Here is a 22,414-nt window from a genome sequence, read left to right as displayed (position 1 = left end):
ATTCTCTGTCAACAGTTCTGGTGGACATTCCTGCAGTCAGCATGCCAATTGCACTCTCCCTCAAAACTTGAGACATCTGTGGCATTGTGTGACAAAACTGCACATTTTAGAGTAGCCTTTTATTGTCCCCAGCACAAGGTGCACCTGTGTAATGATCATATTTAATCAGCTTTAATCCACCACCTGTCAGGGGGGGCCAGTATGAAAAATGTATGCACTCACTAACTGTAAGTCGCTCTGGATAAGAGCGTCTGCTAAATGACTAAAATGTAAAATGTTATCTTTGCAAAGGAGAAATGCTCACAACAAGGATGTAAACAAATTTGTGCACAAAATTAGAAAGAAATCAGCTTTTTGTGTGTATGGAACATTTCTGAGATATTTTATTTCAGCTCATGAAACATGGGACCGACACTTTACATGTTGCGTTTATATTTTTGTTCAGTTTGGCAATGGTCAGGCCTAGACCTGAACTCATCAAATGCAATGACGCAGATCCGGCAGCAGATGGCAACATTGCCATCTCGTCATCATCAGTAAGGGATTTCTCCTACAGTAGCCTACTGGTATTATAATGGCTCAATGTTGCAGGCCTCTACAACATTAAATGACAAAAAGGAAAGCTATGTATGTTTGACTCGTTTTATCAACGCTAATCATAGGTCTAATAGGCTTGTATCCTACCTAAATTCAAGAAAAATAAAAAACTAAGAAACTAACCCCGAGATAAACATTCTTACAAAGCAATGCTCGTTTGTAAAGTCTGACTTTTCATTTGTCTGAGAAAAAATATGAACATTAGGCTACAAGGTAATGGGGTTTCTCCAACTTTTATTGGGAATAGCTTATTGGCTATATGTTTGCAGTCAAAAACAGGGGAACTTTAAATGTAACTGTTCATTAATTGCAATCAGATACGATGTATTTACATTTGTTATGATAGAAAACGAAATACAGCATTTTCATTTTCAAACGATGATGGCTGCGCAGATAATTGGTGCATAAAACAGAGAGTTAAGATGATAATTATTGTATGGGAAAAGACATAGCCTACTCAGACAGAATAAAAAATCGAATCGTTTATAATTAACCGAATATTCACAGAATGCATAGGGTAAATGTAAAGCAATTTACTAATTAATAGCTCAACCATTTTGTGATGAGAAATGTTTCAGCTTTTAAAATAATATTCGCAGGCCTACAGGATTTGCGGGTTGCGCATTAGCGCTCTCGCCAACATTTCAATATCAATAAATTCAGGGAATCTATATTCAAATTCAACAAATAATCTCAAACCGTCAATATAAATTATGCGCTATTTTTTGTCTCATTAATTCTTACTCTGATGGAGCTAAAATGGAATTGTCCCACGCTTATTTTAGTTTTTACGTTTCCAATTACAGGAGGCTATGTTCTTCTGACTTGAGATTTCATATTTTTTGGCTATGAGTTATGTAGAGTATTGGGAACAGATTGTAGAAAATGATAAAAGCTATATGTCCGTCGAAAAGAGTATGAGACAGAATATATAAACAAGGAGGAAGTTATTTCCCCATTTCCTTCAAACACAGGACACCGAATGGTTTCAATTAATTACGACCAAAAAGAAAAAAACTACTGCCAAGTGGACCTCCGAAACCAGAGCCAACCCATGGCGGCCGAGGAGACGCCTTATATTGTGTAATAAATTATAATATAGTTCATTTTCATTGAACACCCATCAAGTCTCTTCTTTTTTTGGTCTTTTTGTTTCAGTAGTTCCACATACAGCTAACTGGGACTCTTAAATTTGTTGACGACCTTCTTCTCTTTTACTCGCCTGTTCTGAAACCAGATAGTCACTTGTCGCTCTGTCAGGTTTGACTGATCAGATATCCTTCGTCGTTTGTCCTTTGTGATAAATTTATTGGCGGCATACTCCCTCTCCAGTTCTTTCAGCTGTATCTTGGTGTATGGCACGCGCTTCTTCCTCCCACGTCGAATAGTGCTGCCATCCCCTCCAGATACAGTGTCTGTGTGAAGAGCATAAACACGTGCTTAATTAGCCTACAAACGTAGTATAGTTTCCAATAACGACTGGGTCTGTCGTGCCTATCCACAATTCACATTACGGTGACAAGATGGATGATGATTTCTTCAAACGAATGATTAATATGCTAATTGTAAAAGGAAAAACAAAGCAGGACGAATGATGGTGTTTCTACTTTTGATTTTTTTTAAACTGTGAGGTTTATAATGTTGCAATACAAATAATGCATAAGCTTGTGAAAACATTTAAGAATGTATAGCCGTAAGCCCATACCTTGAATGGACGATTTCCATAGATGGTTTGACTGTGGCTGGTCCTTAGCGCAGTAAACCTGACCATTCCATCCGTTGGTGATAGCCCATGGCTGATAAGGCTCCACCGGCAGAAGAGGCTCATGCCTGGGCTCGGTGGGTCCGCTGAGGGTGGGTACCACCGGGACTTCCAGATAGCTGGAGACAGGTTGGTAAGGGCTGGATGAATAGCCTTGGTAGAAAGCGAATTCCTTCGCCCTGGACCCTGGGAACTCCTCTCCTGAAACGGATGTGTCCATGTATTTGTCCCCATAGTCAGAGGAGGGCTGCGCGCAGGACTTCACGCTGCCGTGTGACATCCTACACGGGTAGTAGCTGCTGCCAAAATATCCATAAGGCAAGGACGCATTTGAGGAACTTTGAGCTGCGGAACAAGGGCTGCATTGTTTGACAGCTTCGCCCATGCCAGATACTGGCACCTCGCTCGACGTGTAGGTAGTGCTTGGAGCCAGGGACGTCGGATGCGCCAACAAATTCCTGCACTGATTTGCTGCAAAATTGCCTCCTGCAAACCCCTCCATGTTTTTGTTTATCTCATCCAAACCGTTATCATACAGGAACATGACCGGGTCAATCCAGCGCGAATGGAGAAGTAATGACGCTGTCATAGCATGCCCTACATCGAGACAACCAGCTCTTTTTAAAAAATCCCCACGACTGAAAAAAGAGATATGGAATCTGGGAGAGTAACTGATACCCACGCGCCTGTGTAGACCTAAAGATCGCAAGGTTATTGGGCAAAGCCAGGCACGTGATATGCAAAGGAGATGATAAACGTCTAGACTGCAGATAATGCAGATCCATGCCCAAAATGTTTATACGCTAAAACAATATAGCATTTAGGAGGAAAATGACTACATTTTTTAAACAAGATGAGTAGTTTCGAGATATCATACAGGTAACCATAGTTGTGGTTCATTCTTCATTGGAATCTGTCTGATGTCATTCTTGGTTTATAGCCTAGAATTTTGCTGAGGAAACATCACATGGATGGAGACTGACACGTTAAAATCCTGTTTGTCAAAATGCTGATAAAAACAGTAGAATGGAGAGGCGGTGGACGCAGATTTATGCATGCAACCATTCCGCATTTCAATTTATCAACAGTTATATGGCCAAGGCCGTCATTGTAAATAAGAATTTGCTCTTAACTGACTTGCCTAGTTAAATAAAGGTTAAATAAATAACATTAAACAAGGCAGTTTGTACGAAATATGTTCAATGGGTTGATTCAAATCAAATTAATTAATTAATATTCTTTTTTTTACTACACCGTGTGAGTCTGGAAAAGACCAGAATGCGCAGAGCTTGGAAACAACGTGCTGCAAAATACACCAATCCATGTTTTTGTTCGATACGTTTTTATCCCACATTTTAATTATACACGAAGTATCCTACATTTTGTTTTGGGCTAATAGGAAACTATCAAGGAAGGTGAAACTACATTAAAATGCTTTGGTGGAGAAATTTCAGTCATGCAATCTGTAAAGGAAATCATGAATAGTCTGTGCATAAAATTCACTGAAAAGTAAACCATGCATGCCACGGCATGAAACACACTGCTATTCTATTTACAGTTTACATTTTAGTAATTTAGCAGACGCTCTTATCCAGAGCGACTTACAGTTAGTGAGTGCATACATTTTTATACTATCTGCTGTTCAGTCTCTTATAGGCTTAAATGTTTATAACCTACCCACAGAAAGCAGCTAGCACACTATTGGGCAGCGAGGTCTTTTACATATATGGGTTAGACTGCTGGAGGCCAAGGACAAGGTCAAGTTGAAAGTTAGTTGCAGTCCGTCTAGCCAGAGATGTTGTTGTCATTCAACCACTGACCGTATGGCTTGAATTCCTTCAGGAAAGGTGAGAAAAACAACCCCAAGTACATTGTTGAAAATACACTTTGGTGATCGTTTGACGATGTTTAAAGAAACCTCTGCGCTTATTCAATATAGCCTGTAGCATTTCTTAGTGACTTGGGGGGGAAGAATATGTATTCATTTGTCCATGTGAGCTTTTGGCAAAGTAGTGAGGAAATTATGTAATTGTAGAAACATGCTGAACATAAAAATGTAAGGGCATCCGACCGGTTTTCGTGTTTACCGACGTGGCATTTCTCCAGGGTTAAAGACATAGTTCCTAGTTTGCCAGGCCTAAACCTATTCTATTCGCATTTCAGACACGTAAAACATTAGCGGACAATAGGAAACTGTGGTTTCAAAGAGAAGTTAAACTGCACCAGCTTTTCAGCTCATTAGGAACGAGAGAAACATTCTGCTCTCTCATGATTTGTTATGCACGTGGTAATAACAGGCTATCTCAGTTAGGCTACAGGCTACTAGATGAACAAATTGAGCTAATCAATTCGAATCAATGACAATGTAACTGTTTGTGAAATTGCATTTTTACTTGTGCACAAATATAAAATGTGGAACTTGGGTCTAAAAGAAAAAGAAAAAATGAAGCTAGACTATATCTTATTTTAAGTTAGAATTAGCAAAAGGCTACAGGTTACAACATCGCCACTGGCTTTGTCTGTGAGAGAGAACGAATGAACAAATTGTACGGCATTTCTTCCATTAGATGTAGTTGGTTGGAATAATTGAATAACAATGTATTCGACATTTTACAAGCACCAGCACCAAGACAATAGGCCGAGAAGGTGCCTTTTATGGTTAAGGTATTTGCAGGAGACAATTAGGATTTGGTTGTGACACTGCCCTAAAATGTCTTAACCTGTATTCTTCATAGCTATTGAACTGCCCGTGTTTTCCCTGATACACCGTTCCCAATATATAGCCTGTCCCTATATGTTTGAGATCCAAAAGTAGACATATAGTAGATCTACAAGACTCATGACCCGAATATACAATATCCTGCAAAACTGCCGCCAAAAAAGTTTTTATTTTCGACCACCGATTGTAGCAATTGGACATATCAATTGAAATCTGGTTCCACGGTTTCGGTCGATGCTGTTACCAAGTTCTTTTGGAGGGTATGAGGGATAGGCCTCCGCTTTAGACCTACTGCTATACTATTAATGGTGTTTCATTCCAAGCCTTGGGCGAATTGCCATCCAACCGAGTGGGCAGGAAATATCACAGCCATCGCCATGTCTGCTAAACTCAGTCAGAACTCCTTCCCTTCTCTTCTCTGCGAATAGAGCCGAGTTCAATGAGGCTGGGCTGTCATGTTAAACCATATGTTAGGCCTATGTTATTTATGCCTATATTCATGCGGCTTTGAGATCATTCAATGGTCGCAGTAGAGACATTAGCGGCCCTACCACAGTCATTGAAAAAGCGTCATGTAGCTAGTCATAAATAAAATAATGACGCGATGCTACTACCAACATCGAATATGACCAGACCCCCAGTGCAGTGGTGGAGTGGGCCGGTGAGGGAAAGGAAGGGATCTAACCTATACTCCTATCTGGCATGATGGACACACACTCAGGCTCTTCCTAGATAAATATGGCTTGCGGTGCCATAGCCACACATTGGCTGTGGGCCCTGAATCAGCGTGGGCATAGCGCACACTGTAGAAAGAGGCTATACATTGGGCCTATAGTTTTAGCAAATCATATCAGGGTCCTTGCGTAAATTCGTTCATCAAAAGGTTGATAGATCTAGAGGACATAGTAATCGACGCTCAAGTAATTTTCAAAGACACCTTTGACCCGCTAAAATATTGAAAGGGTTATTTTAACGTCATATTTTAATGCGGTAGGCTATGCACTTTATAGAAATTCGACAGAAAATCAACAATGTGCAAGTATCTAATACCACATATCTACAACACAAAATTCATGTGTTCGTGTGTGTATAGTGCGTGTGTTATCATGTGTGTGTATGCGTGTCTGTGTATCTTCAGTAGGCCTTCATAGGTGTATTTTTCGTTTCACAAAATAAAACACATAGGCTCACATGATGGTAGAAGTCAATTAAGACCTTTTAATAATTAAAATGGGCAATCACCCCCCTGAACAGGATGCTAGTCTGTCCCAGGGCCTTACCCCCAATCTATCTCCTTAATGCTATGCCAACAAACACATTTTTGTCTTTGTATATCGGCCGGGTAATCCCATTCATCCAAGCCGACACTAACACAAGCCATGAGGAATATATAGTAGGCCTTGAAATACTGTTTTGCGAATGATATAGTCGTATAAAACAACGCCGAATCAGTCTAATCCTATGCATATTGTCATTCTAAAGTATAGTTTTTTATAAATTGATGGTCTACTTAAGAACTGAGTTTGAATGTGACTCAAATTTGTAGCTAAGTGGCCTGTGTAGATGGTAATGTACACATTTTGTTCTAATCCAATAAACCGGTTTGAACTGCATTTCTTAAATATGATTGTATTGTTTATTATTTGGCCGTGGCTCATTAAGGACTTCGCTTAATTGCAGCAACCAACTATTTAGATGTTAATTGGCCTATAGCCTACTAGCTATAACATTCGTCTGAGTATGACCCTTCAGATGTTATAGAAATTAAATGTTCGTTAAGGGTACATTTTGAAATAGAAACAGTTCAGAAATACTAGGCGATACAACATTTTCCTAAAATATTTTTAGTTTGGCCTAACACAAATGTGAATAACAAACAGCGATGTCCTATGCGAAATTGAATAAATACAATTATTAAACTAATAACATAACTATTAACTTATTATTAAACCATTCATCATTTCATCATAATTATTATTATATTTGACGTCCAAATTGACATTAATGTTGGCGTAGAAGTAAAAATCAGCGAATGACGCGTCCTGCCGGATGAGCGTTGTTGAATTAATTCCATGAAAACATACAGACTTCTGCTAACTGACTAGTGTGTGTAGCTCTTTAGATAATACAATACAACTACGTGTAGATACACCCTACGCCAACTTATACGAGAATGAGTGAATGATTATATAGAAAAATGCAATATTGTTTTATTCCTTTGAACGAAATCTCTAGAAAGGAAGGTAATATCACAATATAATCTTGTAGCCTATTTCGTTTTTACAAACACTGGATCACCTGCTTAGTTTATAAATTATAAATAGCGTATGTAATAAACTGTACTTTTCAGTGAGTGGACAGCCATTATTGATCCCTGCTAGTCAGAATGTGTGCTGGCATGGGGATTTAATTCACTAATAGCAACACACATATAGAAAATAGTCATGCATTTTTTGTGGAGCCAAACCTGGTAAATAATTCCCTTTATGTCTAACACTTATGAGCAAAATACTTAATTTCCATAATTGTCAGTCGGCTCCATAAAATTTGAACAGAAAAGCACTAACTTCGGAATATATTGTGCACTTTGAACAGTACACAGTTCCTTACTCACTTCTGTCAGTGCAGTTGGCTGCTGGTCGGGAGGCTACAACCTGCAGAGGTGGAAGAGGTGTCAGTGCAGTTGGCTGCTGGTCGGGAGGCTACAACCTGCAGAGGTGGAAGAGGTGTCAGTGCAGTTGGCTGCTGGTCGGTAGGCTACAACCTGCAGAGGTGGAAGAGGTGTCAGTGCAGTTGGCTGCTGGTCGGGAGGCTACAACCTGCAGAGGTGGAAGAGGTGTCAGTGCAGTTGGCTGCTGGTCGGGAGGCTACAACCTGCAGAGGTGGAAGAGGGCACACTCCTATTCAAGATCACACCATTTCAATGATCCTTTCGCTAACTGCACTGCATTTATAGTCACAGTAGATTGATTGAGGCACAACGGTGCTTTATCACCATTGTGCCTAAAAAAAAATAAGAGTCAAGTCCACAACATGTATCAGTGATCCCGCCCCCCTCCCCAACCCAAGCTAAACAACCAGCAACAGCATCTCCCTTTGCTCTGCCTCTTCCTGCGACAGTGGTTTCATCTCAGATTGGACCCGATTCCTACAAAGTGCACTACTTGTGACTAGGGCCCATAGTGCTCTGGCACAAGTAGTGCACGATATAGGGAATATGGTGCCATTTGGAACGCACACTCTGTGTAGAACTCCCAGGCTCTCTAGCTAACTCAGAGACACCCAGGGAAACCTTTCACTTTGGCCTGCCTGGCCTGGTTGCTCTGCTCTATAGGATATAGGACCAAAGTGGTGCTCTGTTTGTAATAGCTGGCAAGCAGATAACACTGCACTTAGTCTCCAGTGCTTAATGGACTTTTTATGGGCTAGCCTTGTGATCGTGTGACCTATGGCATCCTGGCCTCTCAGTGTCTCTCTTGGAAAAACTAGATCAGAAACATGCCGCTCTCTTCTTTGTCTTGGGCGAGCGAGAGAGCGAGAGATCAAGGGAAGGAAAGAGAATACAACCGTTTTCTATTTCCATCAGAAAACAAGGACCTCTTTGATTCTTGATGACCATTTCACCCCTTAACTAAAGAGCCCCTTCAATCTACAAAGTGCTGCTGGTGTATCCTGGAAGCACTTCCTTTCTTGCTTCTACAAGTTTTCTGTTTTTCCTGACACACTTTGGAAGGCCTCTCCCACCTCATATTGGCAAACTCCAATGCATCATATACACTGAGTGGACAAAATATTAAGAACACCTGCTCTTTCCATGACAGACTGACCAGGTGAATCCAAGTGAAAGCTATGACCCCTTATTGATGCCACTTGTTAAATGCACTTCAAATCAGTGTAGATGAAGGGGAGGAGACAGGTTAAAGGGATTTTTAAGCCTTGAGACAATTGAGACATGGATTGTGTATATGTGCCATTCAGGGTGAATTGGCAAGACAAAATATTTAAGTGCCTTTGAACGGGGTATGGTAGTAGGTGCCAGGTGCACCGGTTTGTGTCAAGAACTGCAACGCTGCTGGGTTTTTCACACTAAATTTTCCAGTGTGTATCAAGAATGGTCCAAAGGACATCCAGGCAACTTGACACAACTGTGGGAAGCATTGGAGTCAACATGGGCCAGCATCCCTGTGGAACACTTTCGACACCTTGTAGAGTCCATGGCCCGACGAATTGAGGCTGTTCTGAGGGCAACTCAGTATTCCTAATGTTTGGTATACTCTGTGTATAAGAACCCCTATTGAATTCTATAGGCTTACTACACAACCACATTCACCCAGTCACGTGCACGCTGGCTCACTCCTCCCCGTCCGGCTGGCTGGTCGCATAGGGCAGCAACAGAGTCGCTCCACTTCTGGCAGTCTTTGGCCATCTTCTCCTCTGCATGTACAGCACACTGCATTGTTCATTTTGCTTGACCAATAGGAAGCAGCTATACTGTAGCAGCCAGCCACACTTCCCGTGTATGCAGAATTCATGAGCGCTTACGTTAAATCAGGGCCGGGTGTATTAATTAGTGCGCAATGTAGCAAAACATTTCGCAAACAAAAACATGCGTTTCTTATTGGACAAGTTCAGGTTATTTCCTCCCCGTTTCAGCCATTTGTTTCTGTTTGGTACCTAGTGAATACACCCCAGTTCTTATTTCCCAAAATAAAAGCAGTAACCTACAGTGGTTCTCTGTAGCTCAGCTGGTAGAGCACGGCGCTTGTAACGCCAAGGTAGTGGGTTCGATCCCCGGGACCACCCATACACAAAAAAAAAATAATGTATGCACGCATGACTGTAAGTCGCTTTGGATAAAAGCGTCTGCTAAATGGCATATTATTACAGACATGAAGGACAGTATGTGGGCTGGCTTAATAATGCAACACCTCAGACATCTCTTTTCACCATTCCTTTACTAGAATACATATTTGTACTGTGATGCAAAACTTTAAAGTGCGCTTACCCTCTCTAACGAGGCGCTTAATAAAATAAGAATGATCTAATCATCTGGATCAGTCTCATCATCAGGCACCTCTTCTTCCTCCTGCAAACACAGTACAGACACAGCACATCTCCTCCTTCAAAACAGACTGTACGGACACAGTACATCTCCTCCTTCAAAACAGACTGTACGGACACAGTACATCTCCTCCTTCAAAACAGACTGTACAGCTGTGCGAGGGTTTAGGGCAGTGGGTCAAAAAGCAATCCAATAATCACTAGCAATGATTGACATATCACTGGATGGAAAAAAACACTCCTACAATCTCTCACCTTTTATTAAACATTAAAACACATACAAATAAGACAGGAACATTCTATCCCTCCACAACAGGAAGTGAAAAACAACTCAAACAAATCAATGATCAGGATCAATACACGTGAAGTTGCAGTGAGTGAGTGGTGACTAGAACTAAGAATCATCTGAAGTCTCAGTGGTCTATTGTTGACGAGTGAGTGTGGTCGTTAACAAGTCTAACTTGGGTCATTTCCTTGACAACGCCTGGGTGGCTTTCAATGGCGACGTGTGTTAGGGTAGCACCGATATAGTCATGGTGATAGCGGTAGTGGTTAGCGACAGTGACTTTGGAGAACCTCCCCACACCTCAAACATCCACTGTCTTCTAGCCTAGCGATCTAAAACATTAAAGGAGTGCTACTTTAACAAAACGCAGGATCACACACACAGGTCACATGACCCCCATCTTAGAGACATAGTGTAGTATAGTACTCTGTTAAGATGATCTGTCACATCACGGCTCGCTCTCTTGGCTTTGACCCAATACACACGTCTTGACAAGTCCTGGGGAGAGGGGGGCAAACCGACGCACCCCAACTACATGGTAGTAGTCTTGTATGGAACAGACCCTGGTAAGGCTATGGATGGGGCAGAGGTGGGGTGGTGTTCCCCACCCCTATTGGCCTTCCTCCTTATTCTCATCCTCCTGCAGGAACTGGAAGACGGAGGAGAAGTCTTTGCCGGCGTAGCCCCGAGCACACATCATGCGGTAGATCTGGTGGGCCAGGGAGCCCAGAGGGACAGGGGTCTTGGTGTTGGTGGCTGTGGCCTGGGCTAGCCCCAGGTCCTTAAGAGGAGAAACACTCATTAGTGCTCTGCCATCACCGCTTGTTGTACACAGCACAGTTAAACATGTCAAAGGCACACCTCTTTCACATTACATGTAAAGTTATTAATACTATTATTGACAGAGAAATTAACTAAAATAAAGTCACAGGAAATTAAAGAGCCCCTGAAGAATCATCTGCTGTGTCACTCACAAACATTTGTGTACTAAACGTCTTCCAATGGAGAGAGAGAGAGAAACAGAGAGAGATGGAGAGAGATGGAGTAAACAGAGAGAGATGGAGAGAGATGGAGTAAACAGAGAGAGATGGAGAGAGATGGAGTAAACAGAGAGAGATGGAGAGAGATGGAGTAAACAGAGAGAGATGGAGAGAGATGGAGTAAACAGAGAGAGATGGAGAGAGATGGAGTAAACAGAGAGAGATGGAGAGAGATGGAGTAAACAGAGAGAGATGGAGAGAGATGGAGTAAACAGAGAGAGGTGGAGAGAGATGGAGTAAACAGAGAGAGATGGAGAGAGATGGAGTAAACAGAGAGAGGTGGAGAGAGATGGAGTAAACAGAGAGAGGTGGAGAGAGATGGAGTAAACAGAGAGAGATGGAGAGAGATGGAGTAAACAGAGAGAGATGGAGAGAGATGGAGTAAACAGAGAGAGAGAGAGAAACAGAGAGAGATGGAGAGAGATGGAGTAAACAGAGAGAGATGGAGAGAGATGGAGTAAACAGAGAGAGATGGAGAGAGATGGAGTAAACAGAGAGAGGTGGAGAGAGATGGAGTAAACAGAGAGAGGTGGAGAGAGATGGAGTAAACAGAGAGAGGTGGAGAGAGATGGAGTAAACAGAGAGAGATGGAGAGAGATGGAGTAAACAGAGAGAGATGGAGAGAGATGGAGTAAACAGAGAGAGATGGAGAGAGATGGAGTAAACAGAGAGAGATGGAGAGAGATGGAGTAAACAGAGAGAGGTGGAGAGAGATGGAGTAAACAGAGAGAGGTGGAGAGAGATGGAGTAAACAGAGAGAGATGGAGAGAGATGGAGTAAACAGAGAGAGATGGAGAGAGAGAGAGAAACAGAGAGAGATGGAGAGAGAGAGAGAAACAGAGAGAGATGGAGTAAACAGAGAGAGATGGAGAGAGATGGAGTAAACAAGAGTGAGGGAGAGACCCACCTTGGCCATGAGTTGGGTCCCAAAGCCTCCCTGGTAGTTGTTTCCAGAGGGGACTCCCTCCATGACACCAGGTACAGGGTTGTAGGTGTCACTGGACCAGCAGCGGCCTGAACTCATGTTCAGGATCTTAGCCAGTAGCTTAGGGTCAAGACCTAGTCTGTCAGGGGCCAGACGGACAGATTCAGGAAATCACAAGCATTTTTTTACCATTAGTTTCGGTTACAAGTTTAACGTGGGTTACTGTTTACCGTGTGTCATTTCTCTGATTGCTGGTTTAACCACAACTACAAGTAAAGGACGAGTCATTTACAACATGTAGACATCAGTTGATAGAGTATGTGCTTTTAAAAAGGAGATTTTCCATTGCATAGTTACTTTAAGAGTGTAGTGTTACAGATATGTACAATTCTCACGGCATGGTTCTAGTTCAACAAGCGTTAAGTGCAACACAACATATTTTGTCGGAGATACATTTACAGCAGAGATCGTATTGGCAATACTCAACCTGATGCCAAGGTTCATGGTCTCAGAGGTTCCGATCATGCCTATCGCCAGCAGCATATTGTTGCAGATTTTGGCAGCCTGTAAGAAACAGGCCCTTGGTTACATCCTACGCAGTCACACGTCGTTTTGTAATAATCCACCCATAATGCCCCTAGTATGAATGTATTGTGTGCGCTGTGCGTCTCAAATGGTACCCTATTCCCTAAAGTGTTTTACTTTTGACCAGGGCCTTTGGTCAAAAAGTAGTGCACCATATAGGGAATAGGGTACCATTTGAGACGTAACTCTTGTAAATGTTAATGCCTACCTGTCCAGTGCCGACGGCCCCACAGTACACCACGTTGGCTCCCATACAGGTGAGCAGCTCCTGGGCTGCAGTAAACTCCGTCTCTACTCCCCCCACCATGAAGGTTAGCTTCCCCGAGCTGGCAGCCCCCACACCTGGAGAAAAGGAGGGTGATATGCACATCCTAAACTTGAGAATACCTGATGAAGACTTTGGTGAAGTGGAAACGTTGTACACACACACACACACACCAGACAGGCGCACGCACGGGCCTTGGGATGGGCCGTGCTTGTAGCATATAAAACACGCATGTCGGTTTCATTAGAACAGTATGTCTGTCAGTCACTGCTGTCGCTTCTCAGCTCCTCAAAACTGTTATGAGTTAATCACGGAAAGATGGATGCAAATCTACAAAGCACTTTACTAAACAGTAGTTTGTTCCCTTGTCCCAACACCCACCCTTCGCTCACCAAGTTTGGGTGAGAAAGTAATTCCACATAAATTCAACTGAAAGGAAAAGTGAGGTTGTGGTGAAAGGTAGCTGAACATATTTAGACTAAATGAAGTGGAAGCAAAAAGCTGTCTAGAGCACAGAGAGAAAGAGATGTCTCAAATCCCATGCCAAATGTGGTGGGGTAACCATTTTTTAAAAATGGGGGAGATTTTCTCAAACGCATTAAAAACTTGAACAAGCTACGCAAATCGTCAAAGTGCGTACATAAAAAGACAACCCTTTCATTTCTGTTGCCAAAGTTACAGGCTCTCTTTCTCTCTGCCATACTAATGAGCAGTGAGTGTGTGACGATTCCAGCTCTGCCATCTCACACAGCCTAGGAACCAACAACACACACACCAATTACTGAGTCTCTGTAAGGACGTGTGTTACAGTGAAAGTGAATGTGTTTGTTGGTGGCTACGTAGGAGTTCTGTGGTCAAACGTTTTCATTCCAGTCACTACAGTAGCCTTTCATGATAAACATTTCCCAAGGTTTTACATACAAGTCCATTCATTGAAATGAAAATCTATAAGAAAACAATTCGCAATGACTGGATTTGGGACTAGGTTATTGTAAGATGACTACCGCTGACAGCGCAGGGGAGCGTCCCAAATAGCACCCTGTTCCCTATATTGTGAACTACATTTAACTAGGGCCCCGTGGGGCTCTGGTCAAAAGTAGTGCACTATATAGGGAACAGGGTGCCATTTGGGGACGCAACCCAAGTTGTGGATTTCCTATTATTGCTCCAGAAAACAAGGCATTCCTTCCAACAGTGTGTCTGCTGCCAAACCTCTCTGACGCAATGTGGGCTCTGGGTAGAAGAGGCAACACATGAAAGACAGAGAACCAGAGGGACAATGTGTTTTTTACAGTCTCTCAAAGCACAGGGAACATCCTGATTATATACACCATCTCTCACAATAAAATAGCACTATGCAAGTAAGTCTGGGTTGGAGAAGGTACTCTGGATTGGTCTGAATTGGGCTACAGCAAAGCTCCTTGCTGGATTCAGAACAAGCAGAGTTGGAAGTTAAACATGATGTGTGCTCCTGGGTTTGTGTGTGTGTGTGTGTGGTCTCCTTGGTTACAGTACCATCTCCTGGGTAACAATGACACCAGTCTCCTCTCATTCCTCTGTGCTCTATTACTGCCATGCAACATGTGTTGTCCTACACACACACACACACACACTGTCCTCAAGTGGTTTGTGTTTTCTGACCACTGATAACATGTTCAACCACTGGCATTCCAGCACAGAATCAAGGTAGTAACATGCTGCAATACTTGACTCTAACCACACACACACCCCCCTGTGACCTGCAGCCACCCAAGTTCAATGTGGGAAGCTGGACAGCCTTAATCCATGAGCACTGCCGCAGGAAAGACGCATATAAATCATTACTAATCTTTAGGGCCTGATCGTAAAATAGGCCAACATCAACTCAAAGAAAGTGCCTTTCCTCAAGTTAAAAGGCTGAGTTCAAACAAACAGTGTGTGTAGCGTATGCGACAGTGTGTGTGTGTGTTCCCAAGACTGTGATAGTGAGTTTTACGGCTTGGAGCCTTTCTGAAGGCCAGTACGGCTCGCCTCATCTTCCCTACCCCCCACACAGTGGCTGCATCCCAAACGGCAGCCTATTCACTATTTAGTGCACTACTTTTGACCAGGTCCTGTAAGGTACTCCTACTGCTCTTTATGACCCATGTTGTCAGGTAGGTAAGGTACTCCTCCTCTTTATAACCCAGGTTGTCAGGAAGGTAAGGTACTCCTCCTCTTTATAACCCATGTTGTCAAGTAGGTAAGGTACTCCTCCTCTTTATAACCCATGTTGTCAAGTAGGTAAGGTACTCCTCCTCTTTATGACCCATGTTGCCAAGTAGGTAAGGTACTCCTCCTCTTTATGACCCATGTTGTCAAGTAGGTAAGGTACTCCTCCTCTTTATGACCCATGTTGTCAAGTAGGTAAGGTACTCATCCTCTTTATGACCCAGGTTGTCAAGTAGGTAAGGTACTCATCCTCTTTATGACCCAGGTTGTCAAGTAGGTAAGGTATTACTCCTCTTTATGACCCAGGCTGTCAGGTAGGTAAGGTACTCCTCTTTATGACCCAGGCTGTCACATAGGTAAGGTACTCCTCCTCTTTATGACCCAGGCTCAACCATCTACATGAGAAGCAGAGAGACTGGATGGATACACCATTTTGTCAGACATGAAAGGAAATGATCCAGCGTCGGCCATTTTAACCTGAACCTATGCCCACATGGGAGTCTGCTGTCCTGGGTAGAGTCACCGAGTTGTCAGGAGCAATACAATGCAGTCCTCCTCCCAGTGTAATTCACAGAGATACATGTGGCAACGGACATGAGTACACATATGATCATGATGGAGATGTTTCTCTTTATACAACTTGGTCAAATGGTTTGCAGTAAAAAGATTAGTAATTGTTGTAAAGTTGTGCTATGAGATGGAGTGATGAACTGGTAGTAGACTTTCAAAACCAGATGTTTTCAGAAGAGGAGGGGCACAAATAAAGAGAGAGAGAGCAGGAGATTTTTAGGTTGCTGGGATCTGAGAACGGAGCGTTTGGGTGGAAGGGTCATCGGATCAAACTCCAGATGCTGGGTTCTGAAATAATCCACATCGCGGCCCACAAATGCGCTAGAGAGCTCCATCTCCTAAATCTGGTCCATTTCAACAATTAAGGAGTGGAAAGGCTGGTCCTCTCAGATTGCAGCAGAGACCCCCCAAATGGGCCCGGGCCAACACTAGTGCACTATATAGGGATTAGTGACATTTGGAACACAGCCCTATTAGTCCTTACCTCCTGACACAGGCGCGTCCATAAAAACAGCCCCCATCTTCTCCGAGGCCACGGCCATCTCCTTGGAAACGGCTGGGTCGATGGTGCTGGAGTCGATGAGTAGCGAGCCTTTCTTGACCTTCCTGTAGAACAGTAAAGTACCCACCTTATAGTTTAAACAACAGTCTGAAGGGTTTCTGTTAAAGACAGATGGCTAAGTGACTTGACTTGGAGACTGCTTTTATTAGGGCTCTGGTGAAAAGTAGTGCACTACAAAGGGAACAGGGAATATGGTGCCATTTGGGACACAGCCAGTGAGTAATTGAGAGCAAGGGATCTTACTTGAGGATACCGTTGGGTCCAGTGTAAACCTCGATGACGTTGGGACTGGAGGGCAGCATGGTAACGATGCGGTCTGCCTGGTCTGCCACCTCCGCAGGGTTATCCACGATCTGACAAAACAGGGCTTTACTCATTAGGGCTCACCGTAGCAAAATGTTTCAAAAACGAGTGTTTCTTATTGGACAAGTTCAGGTAGTCCCTCCCTGTTTTAGTCTGTTGGTGCATAATGAATAAGCTACACCCCAGGCAAGCACAACCATCAGGATTAAAGTAAGAAGTAGATAGGCAATGACGAGAGGCAAATCTTATGATGGACTCAGTTTGTTTGGATTGGACACTAATTAAAGTGGTTCCACCTATCTACAATAGAGTTTTCAGTCATGGTATTTTGTTCGTGTTTTTTTAGCACCTACCAGCTATCATCACAAACAGAGCGCTATGGCATGCCATCATCCGGTGCATTGCGCTCAATGCGCTGCCATTAGAAAACAAGAAAGATAGTTTTGTGTCCCACCTGGGCACCCAACTCTTGCAGTTCTTTGCAGGACTCAGGGAAGACGTCAGTGGCGATGACGGGGTATCCGTGCTTCAGCAGGTTCTTGGCCATTGGTTTTCCCATGTTCCCCAGGCCGATGAAACCCACCTGGGTCTTAGAAGCCATGGACCTGCTGGAGACTGGGGGGTACAGGGGTGTATTCATTAGTGCAAACCGGTGCAATCCGTAGCAAAACATTCCAATGAAAACTAATGTTCCTTATTGGACAAGTTCAGGTAGGCCTAGGTCCCTCCCAGTTTCAGCCCGTTTGGTTCCTAATACACCCCAGGAACAACTTGTAAGGAGCGGTGTTATTGACAGATGGCTAGACTACCCTAGGCCTTTTGTAAACCTTTCAGCCAAGCTGAGAAAGCTCTAACACAGCTTTTCTGTGTAGGCTTCACTAACAAAAAGAAATGACCGGAATGTGAAAAACTATAGTCTCTTGCAAAATGCTGTCAAAAGGCTCCCTAGTCCATTGAAACATCAAGGCCACTTCTAATCTAGGCCTTGCACTTCTGTTTCAATGAAATCCAAACATAACCCAGCCCTATCAATAGTTAACCAAGACCTGTATTGTACATTCCAGTGGGTAATGTCAGAGGCAAGCTGGATAAAAACAAATTAGGACCAAGGAAAGGTAGCCAGACATTTCTACATTGCTTCCAGACATTCATTTTGTCCTGAGAATAAAGAAACATGTTTAATTGCAAATCCTAAACCATTTGATATGAAAACCCACTGCAGCCCTTGTATGTAGCTGGTTCCAGTCAAGCTAATGCTAACCCGATAATTGCATATCAAAGCAGTAAACCTGCCAGTAGTGAACCCATTCACCATTTCCTATAAAACAGAAGGATAGAACGAAGGTTTTGGATGAAAGTAGAGATGTATTGGGCCAAAGGGCATCTTATAAATACACTGTGGGGCAGGCATCCAGGCTGCAGGTCTCTCACATGGCTGGCTCTCCCAATCAATCTTCATAGTGGCTTCAGTGGAAAGACACACGTGACCTGCCACTGTTGGACTAACGCCGCATTCACGCGTTAGTTGGAACTTGGAAACTCTGAAATGTCTGACTCGCTAACTGATTTTAGCCATACACGTGCCACTTTCAACGAATCAGCAAGTCGGAAATGTCAGAGTTTCCTAGTTCCGACTAGCATTTGAACGAGGCATTAGGGAACTACCACACACACACACTCAGAAAGACCCCTTGGCTGCGTCTCAATAATCTCTACTTCCTGCTGAAGTGTGTCCTCCCACAAACATAAAGGCATTAGATTGGTGTAGGCATGGGCTAGAGGGTGTTTCCATGTACCAGTGCCAGTCAATTCAATGAAGGTTATTGGGACGCAACCCCGGTCTTGTGTGCTAGACCTACTGCCATTGCAATTAAGGTCACTAACCCTTGATCATGACTCAGTTCCATTACATTACACATAAGAGTCACTGGAAGAAGGCGTCTTCTGTATGGGGCAGTTTTGTTAAGCGCCCCGATGCTCGGTCTGAACATTAACACACATCGCTTGTGGTACGGTTTTGGAAGCATATATTGAAAGGCCCTTTCATATCAGCGAGAAATAATAATAATAAATAAAGGATCCACACCTTTATAGGGTTAGGGTTGGTCTTGCCCACATGGACATATCTCCATGTTACAGTTCTTTTTTAACAGAAAACAGACCTGTGCTAATTAGCTATCTAGCATGCTCCGAACACCTGAGTGTAAGGGTATCTGTGCACAATTTCTACAGTGAGTGCATCTTTTATATGAAGGAATCTTTGTCGCTGATGTAAGGGCCGTGTTTCGAAAGCCGCCATTATTGTTTTCCAAGCTATAATTATTGACGTTTCTAAAAGTTACAACACAGCGTCAGGATTGTAGTTGACATGAGCCAGTCATGGGCGAAGCTAACCGCTGAAAACTGTAGGGAGAAGGCAGAATGCCACCTAGAGTTTGAGAGCTAGGTCACGTTTTTCACAAGGTTGGGTTTTGGTAACAGTTGAACCACCAGTGAGGACAGTAGGTGGGGTTATCATGGTAACAGTTGAACCACCAGTGAGGACAGTAGGTGGGGTTATCATGGTAAGAGTTTAACTACCGTGAGGACAGTAGGTGGGGTTATCATGGTAAGAGTTTAACTACCAGTGAGGACAGTAGGTGGGGTTATCATGGTAAGAGTTGAACCACCAGTGAGGACAGTAGGTGGGGTTATCATGGTAAGAGTTGAACCACCAGTGAGGACAGTAGGTGGGGTTACCATGGTAAGAGTTGAACCACCAGTGAGGACAGTAGGTGGGGTTATCATGGTAAGAGTTGAACTACCAGTGAGGACAGTAGGTGGGGTTATCATGGTAAGAGTTGAACTACCAGTGAGGACAGTAGGTGGGGTTATCATGGTAAGAGTTGAACTACCAGTGAGGACAGTAGGTGGGGTTATCATGGTAAGAGTTGAACTACCAGTGAGGACAGTAGGTGGGGTTATCATGGTAAGAGTTGAACTACCAGTGAGGACAGTAGGTGGGGTTATCATGGTAAGAGTTGAACTACCAGTGAGGACAGTAGGTGGGGTTGTCATGGTAAGAGTTGAACTACCAGTGAGGACAGTAGGTGGGGTTACCATGGTAAGAGTTGAACTACCAGTGAGGACAGTAGGTGGGGTTATCATGGTAAGAGTTGAACTACCAGTGAGGACAGTAGGTGGGGTTATCATGGTAAGAGTTGAACTACCAGTGAGGACAGTAGGTGGGGTTATCATGGTAAGAGTTGAACTACCAGTGAGGACAGTAGGTGGGGTTATCATGGTAAGAGTTGAACTACCAGTGAGGACAGTAGGTGGGGTTATCATGGTAAGAGTTGAACCACCAGTGAGGACAGTAGGTGGGGTTGTCATGGTAAGAGTTGAACTACCAGTGAGCACAGTAGGTGGGGTTGTCATGGTAAGAGTTGAACTACCAGTGAGGACAGTAGGTGGGGTTGTCATGGTAAGAGTTGAACTACCAGTGAGGACAGTAGGGGCACAGCACTGGTATGAGAAGAGATGTAAATCAAACATGCAGCAGAACAGACTAGCTATAGTTGGGCTACATCTCAATGATCTGTCCTGGCCTCACACTTTTCATTTTAGTCATTTAGCAGACACTCTTATCCAGAGCGACTTACAGTTAGTGAGTGCATACACCCCTTTGTGCAAACAATCACCCTATTCAATACAGAACTCGCTTGGCAATTACTGAATTGCTGACAAGAGCTGTGGGCTTTGACTTGACCCTCAACTTGTTACTTGTGCGAGATACACACCTCTGATTAGAACATTTGCTGGTGGTGGCTATCGGTTGTCCTGATAAACAATAAAACAAATGTTTCGATCAACCAACGTCCCATGACTTTAGCTAACTAGCTATTTTAGCAAACTAACTAGCTAGTTAGCAGAAGTGAGCGAGCCACAATAGCCAATGCTAATCAACTTTTATTCAACGTTGATTTGGCACGCAGCGGTGCCTTTCGTGTCATATAAGGGAATTGCCATCAAACAGGTCCTCAACATTGATGGTAGATATTATATTTTTGTTATAATTTTTAACTCCTTACCCAAAGTAAAGTCAACATGTTTGAGGCTCCTTCCCCATAGGTTCCGAGACCCCCTTAAAACAGCGGCCATGCTTCTTTGCTTTCTGACCTCGGATTCAGCGTGACATCATTGTGTGGGTTGTAAATGACACGTTTTCTGTCCAATCGCAAAGCCGTTTCCCCGGGTTTATATCCAATGAGAAACATTGGGGGCGGGATATCCGAACTGTATGAACTTGAAGGACATGGCTGATTTCATACCTCAAGCGCTGAAATGCAAAATCAGTAGTTAATAACACCAATTCAATAGTCTGCCCAGGCGGTGGAAACGCGTTTTCAATAGCTCAACCATAAAGAAACCTAACGTTATCAGCACATAAACTATATAATAACGGCATAAGGGGCATACTGTACTGCATCATAATATGACTATCATGTTACATACAGCCTTTGGCAGTCATGGTTTCCCTAAATATGTCAAGCCCCCCTAACTATATCAAGTCTGATCGAGTAAAAGTATATTATGGAGGAACAGTATCTGGGGGAGCGGAATATTATGGGGGAGCAGTATCTGGGGGAGCAGAATATTATGGGGGAACAGTATCTGGGGGAGCGGAATATTATGGGGGAGCAGTTTCTGGGGGAGTGGAATATTATGGGGGAGCAGTTTCTGGGGGAGCGGAATATTATGGGGGAACAGTATCTGGGGGAGCGGAATATTATGGAGGAACAGTATCTGGGGGAGCTGAATATTATGGGGGAGCAGTCTCTGGGGGAGCGGAATATTATGGGGGAGCAGTGTCTGGGGGAGCGGAATATTATGGGGGAGCAGTCTCTGGGGGAGCGGAATATTATGGGGGAGCAGTGTCTGGGGGAGCGGAATATTATGGGGGAGCAGTATCTGGAGGAGCAGAATATTATGGAGGAACAGTATCTGGAGGAGCAGAATATTATGGAGGAACAGTATCTGGGGGAGCGGAATATTATGGAGGAACAGTATCTGGAGGAGCGGAATATTATGGAGGAACAGTATCTGGGGGAGCGGAATATTATGGAGGAACAGTATCTGGAGGAGCGGAATATTATGGAGGAACAGTATCTGGGGGAGCGGAATATTATGGAGGAACAGTATCTGGAGGAGCGGAATATTATGGGGGAACAGTATCTGGTGTTGGAACAGTTTGCTATATTATGGAACATTATCTTATGAGAGGAATTATACCACGGCTAAGGGCTGTTCTTATGCACGATGCAAAGCGGGTGCCTTATTGCTATTTATTATAAACTGGTTACCAACGTCATTAGAGCAGTAAAAATACATGTTTTGTCATACCCCTGGCATAAGGTCTGATATACCACGGCTTTCAGCCAATCAGCATTCAGGGCTCGAACCACCCAGTTTATAATTTGCTTTATATCAACCGCATACAGAACTAATGAAACTGAAAAAGGTGGACCATCTTTACCCACAATGGGCCAAATATATTGTCATCTACCACT

General features: G+C 43.4%; 2 protein-coding genes across 2 annotated transcripts; both read right to left on the bottom strand.

Annotated features, from left to right (window-relative positions):
- Nucleotides 1–398: 398 nt before the first annotated feature.
- On the bottom strand, nt 399–3,001 carry hoxa13b (homeobox A13b). Its single transcript, XM_041871723.2, has 2 exons — nt 2,303–3,001; nt 399–2,012 (listed from the first exon to the last, which is right to left on the bottom strand). The coding sequence occupies exons 1-2, from the start codon at nt 2,946–2,948 to the stop codon at nt 1,771–1,773; spliced, it is 888 nt and encodes a 295-aa protein (XP_041727657.2). The 5' UTR covers nt 2,949–3,001; the 3' UTR covers nt 399–1,770.
- An 8,026-nt stretch (nt 3,002–11,027) lies between these two features.
- Nucleotides 11,028–21,043, bottom strand: LOC121558324 (3-hydroxyisobutyrate dehydrogenase, mitochondrial). Its single transcript, XM_041871724.2, has 8 exons — nt 20,936–21,043; nt 17,320–17,480; nt 16,806–16,915; nt 16,485–16,606; nt 13,184–13,317; nt 12,878–12,954; nt 12,373–12,529; nt 11,028–11,206 (listed from the first exon to the last, which is right to left on the bottom strand). Exons 1-8 carry the CDS (start codon nt 21,003–21,005, stop codon nt 11,036–11,038), a joined length of 1,002 nt encoding a protein of 333 aa, XP_041727658.2. The 5' UTR covers nt 21,006–21,043; the 3' UTR covers nt 11,028–11,035.
- Nucleotides 21,044–22,414: the final 1,371 nt, after the last annotated feature.

Source organism: Coregonus clupeaformis, unplaced genomic scaffold (genome assembly GCF_020615455.1).
Source record: "Coregonus clupeaformis isolate EN_2021a unplaced genomic scaffold, ASM2061545v1 scaf1582, whole genome shotgun sequence".
Lineage (NCBI taxonomy): Eukaryota > Metazoa > Chordata > Actinopteri > Salmoniformes > Salmonidae > Coregonus > Coregonus clupeaformis.
This window is presented reverse-complemented; position numbering and strand designations above follow the sequence as displayed.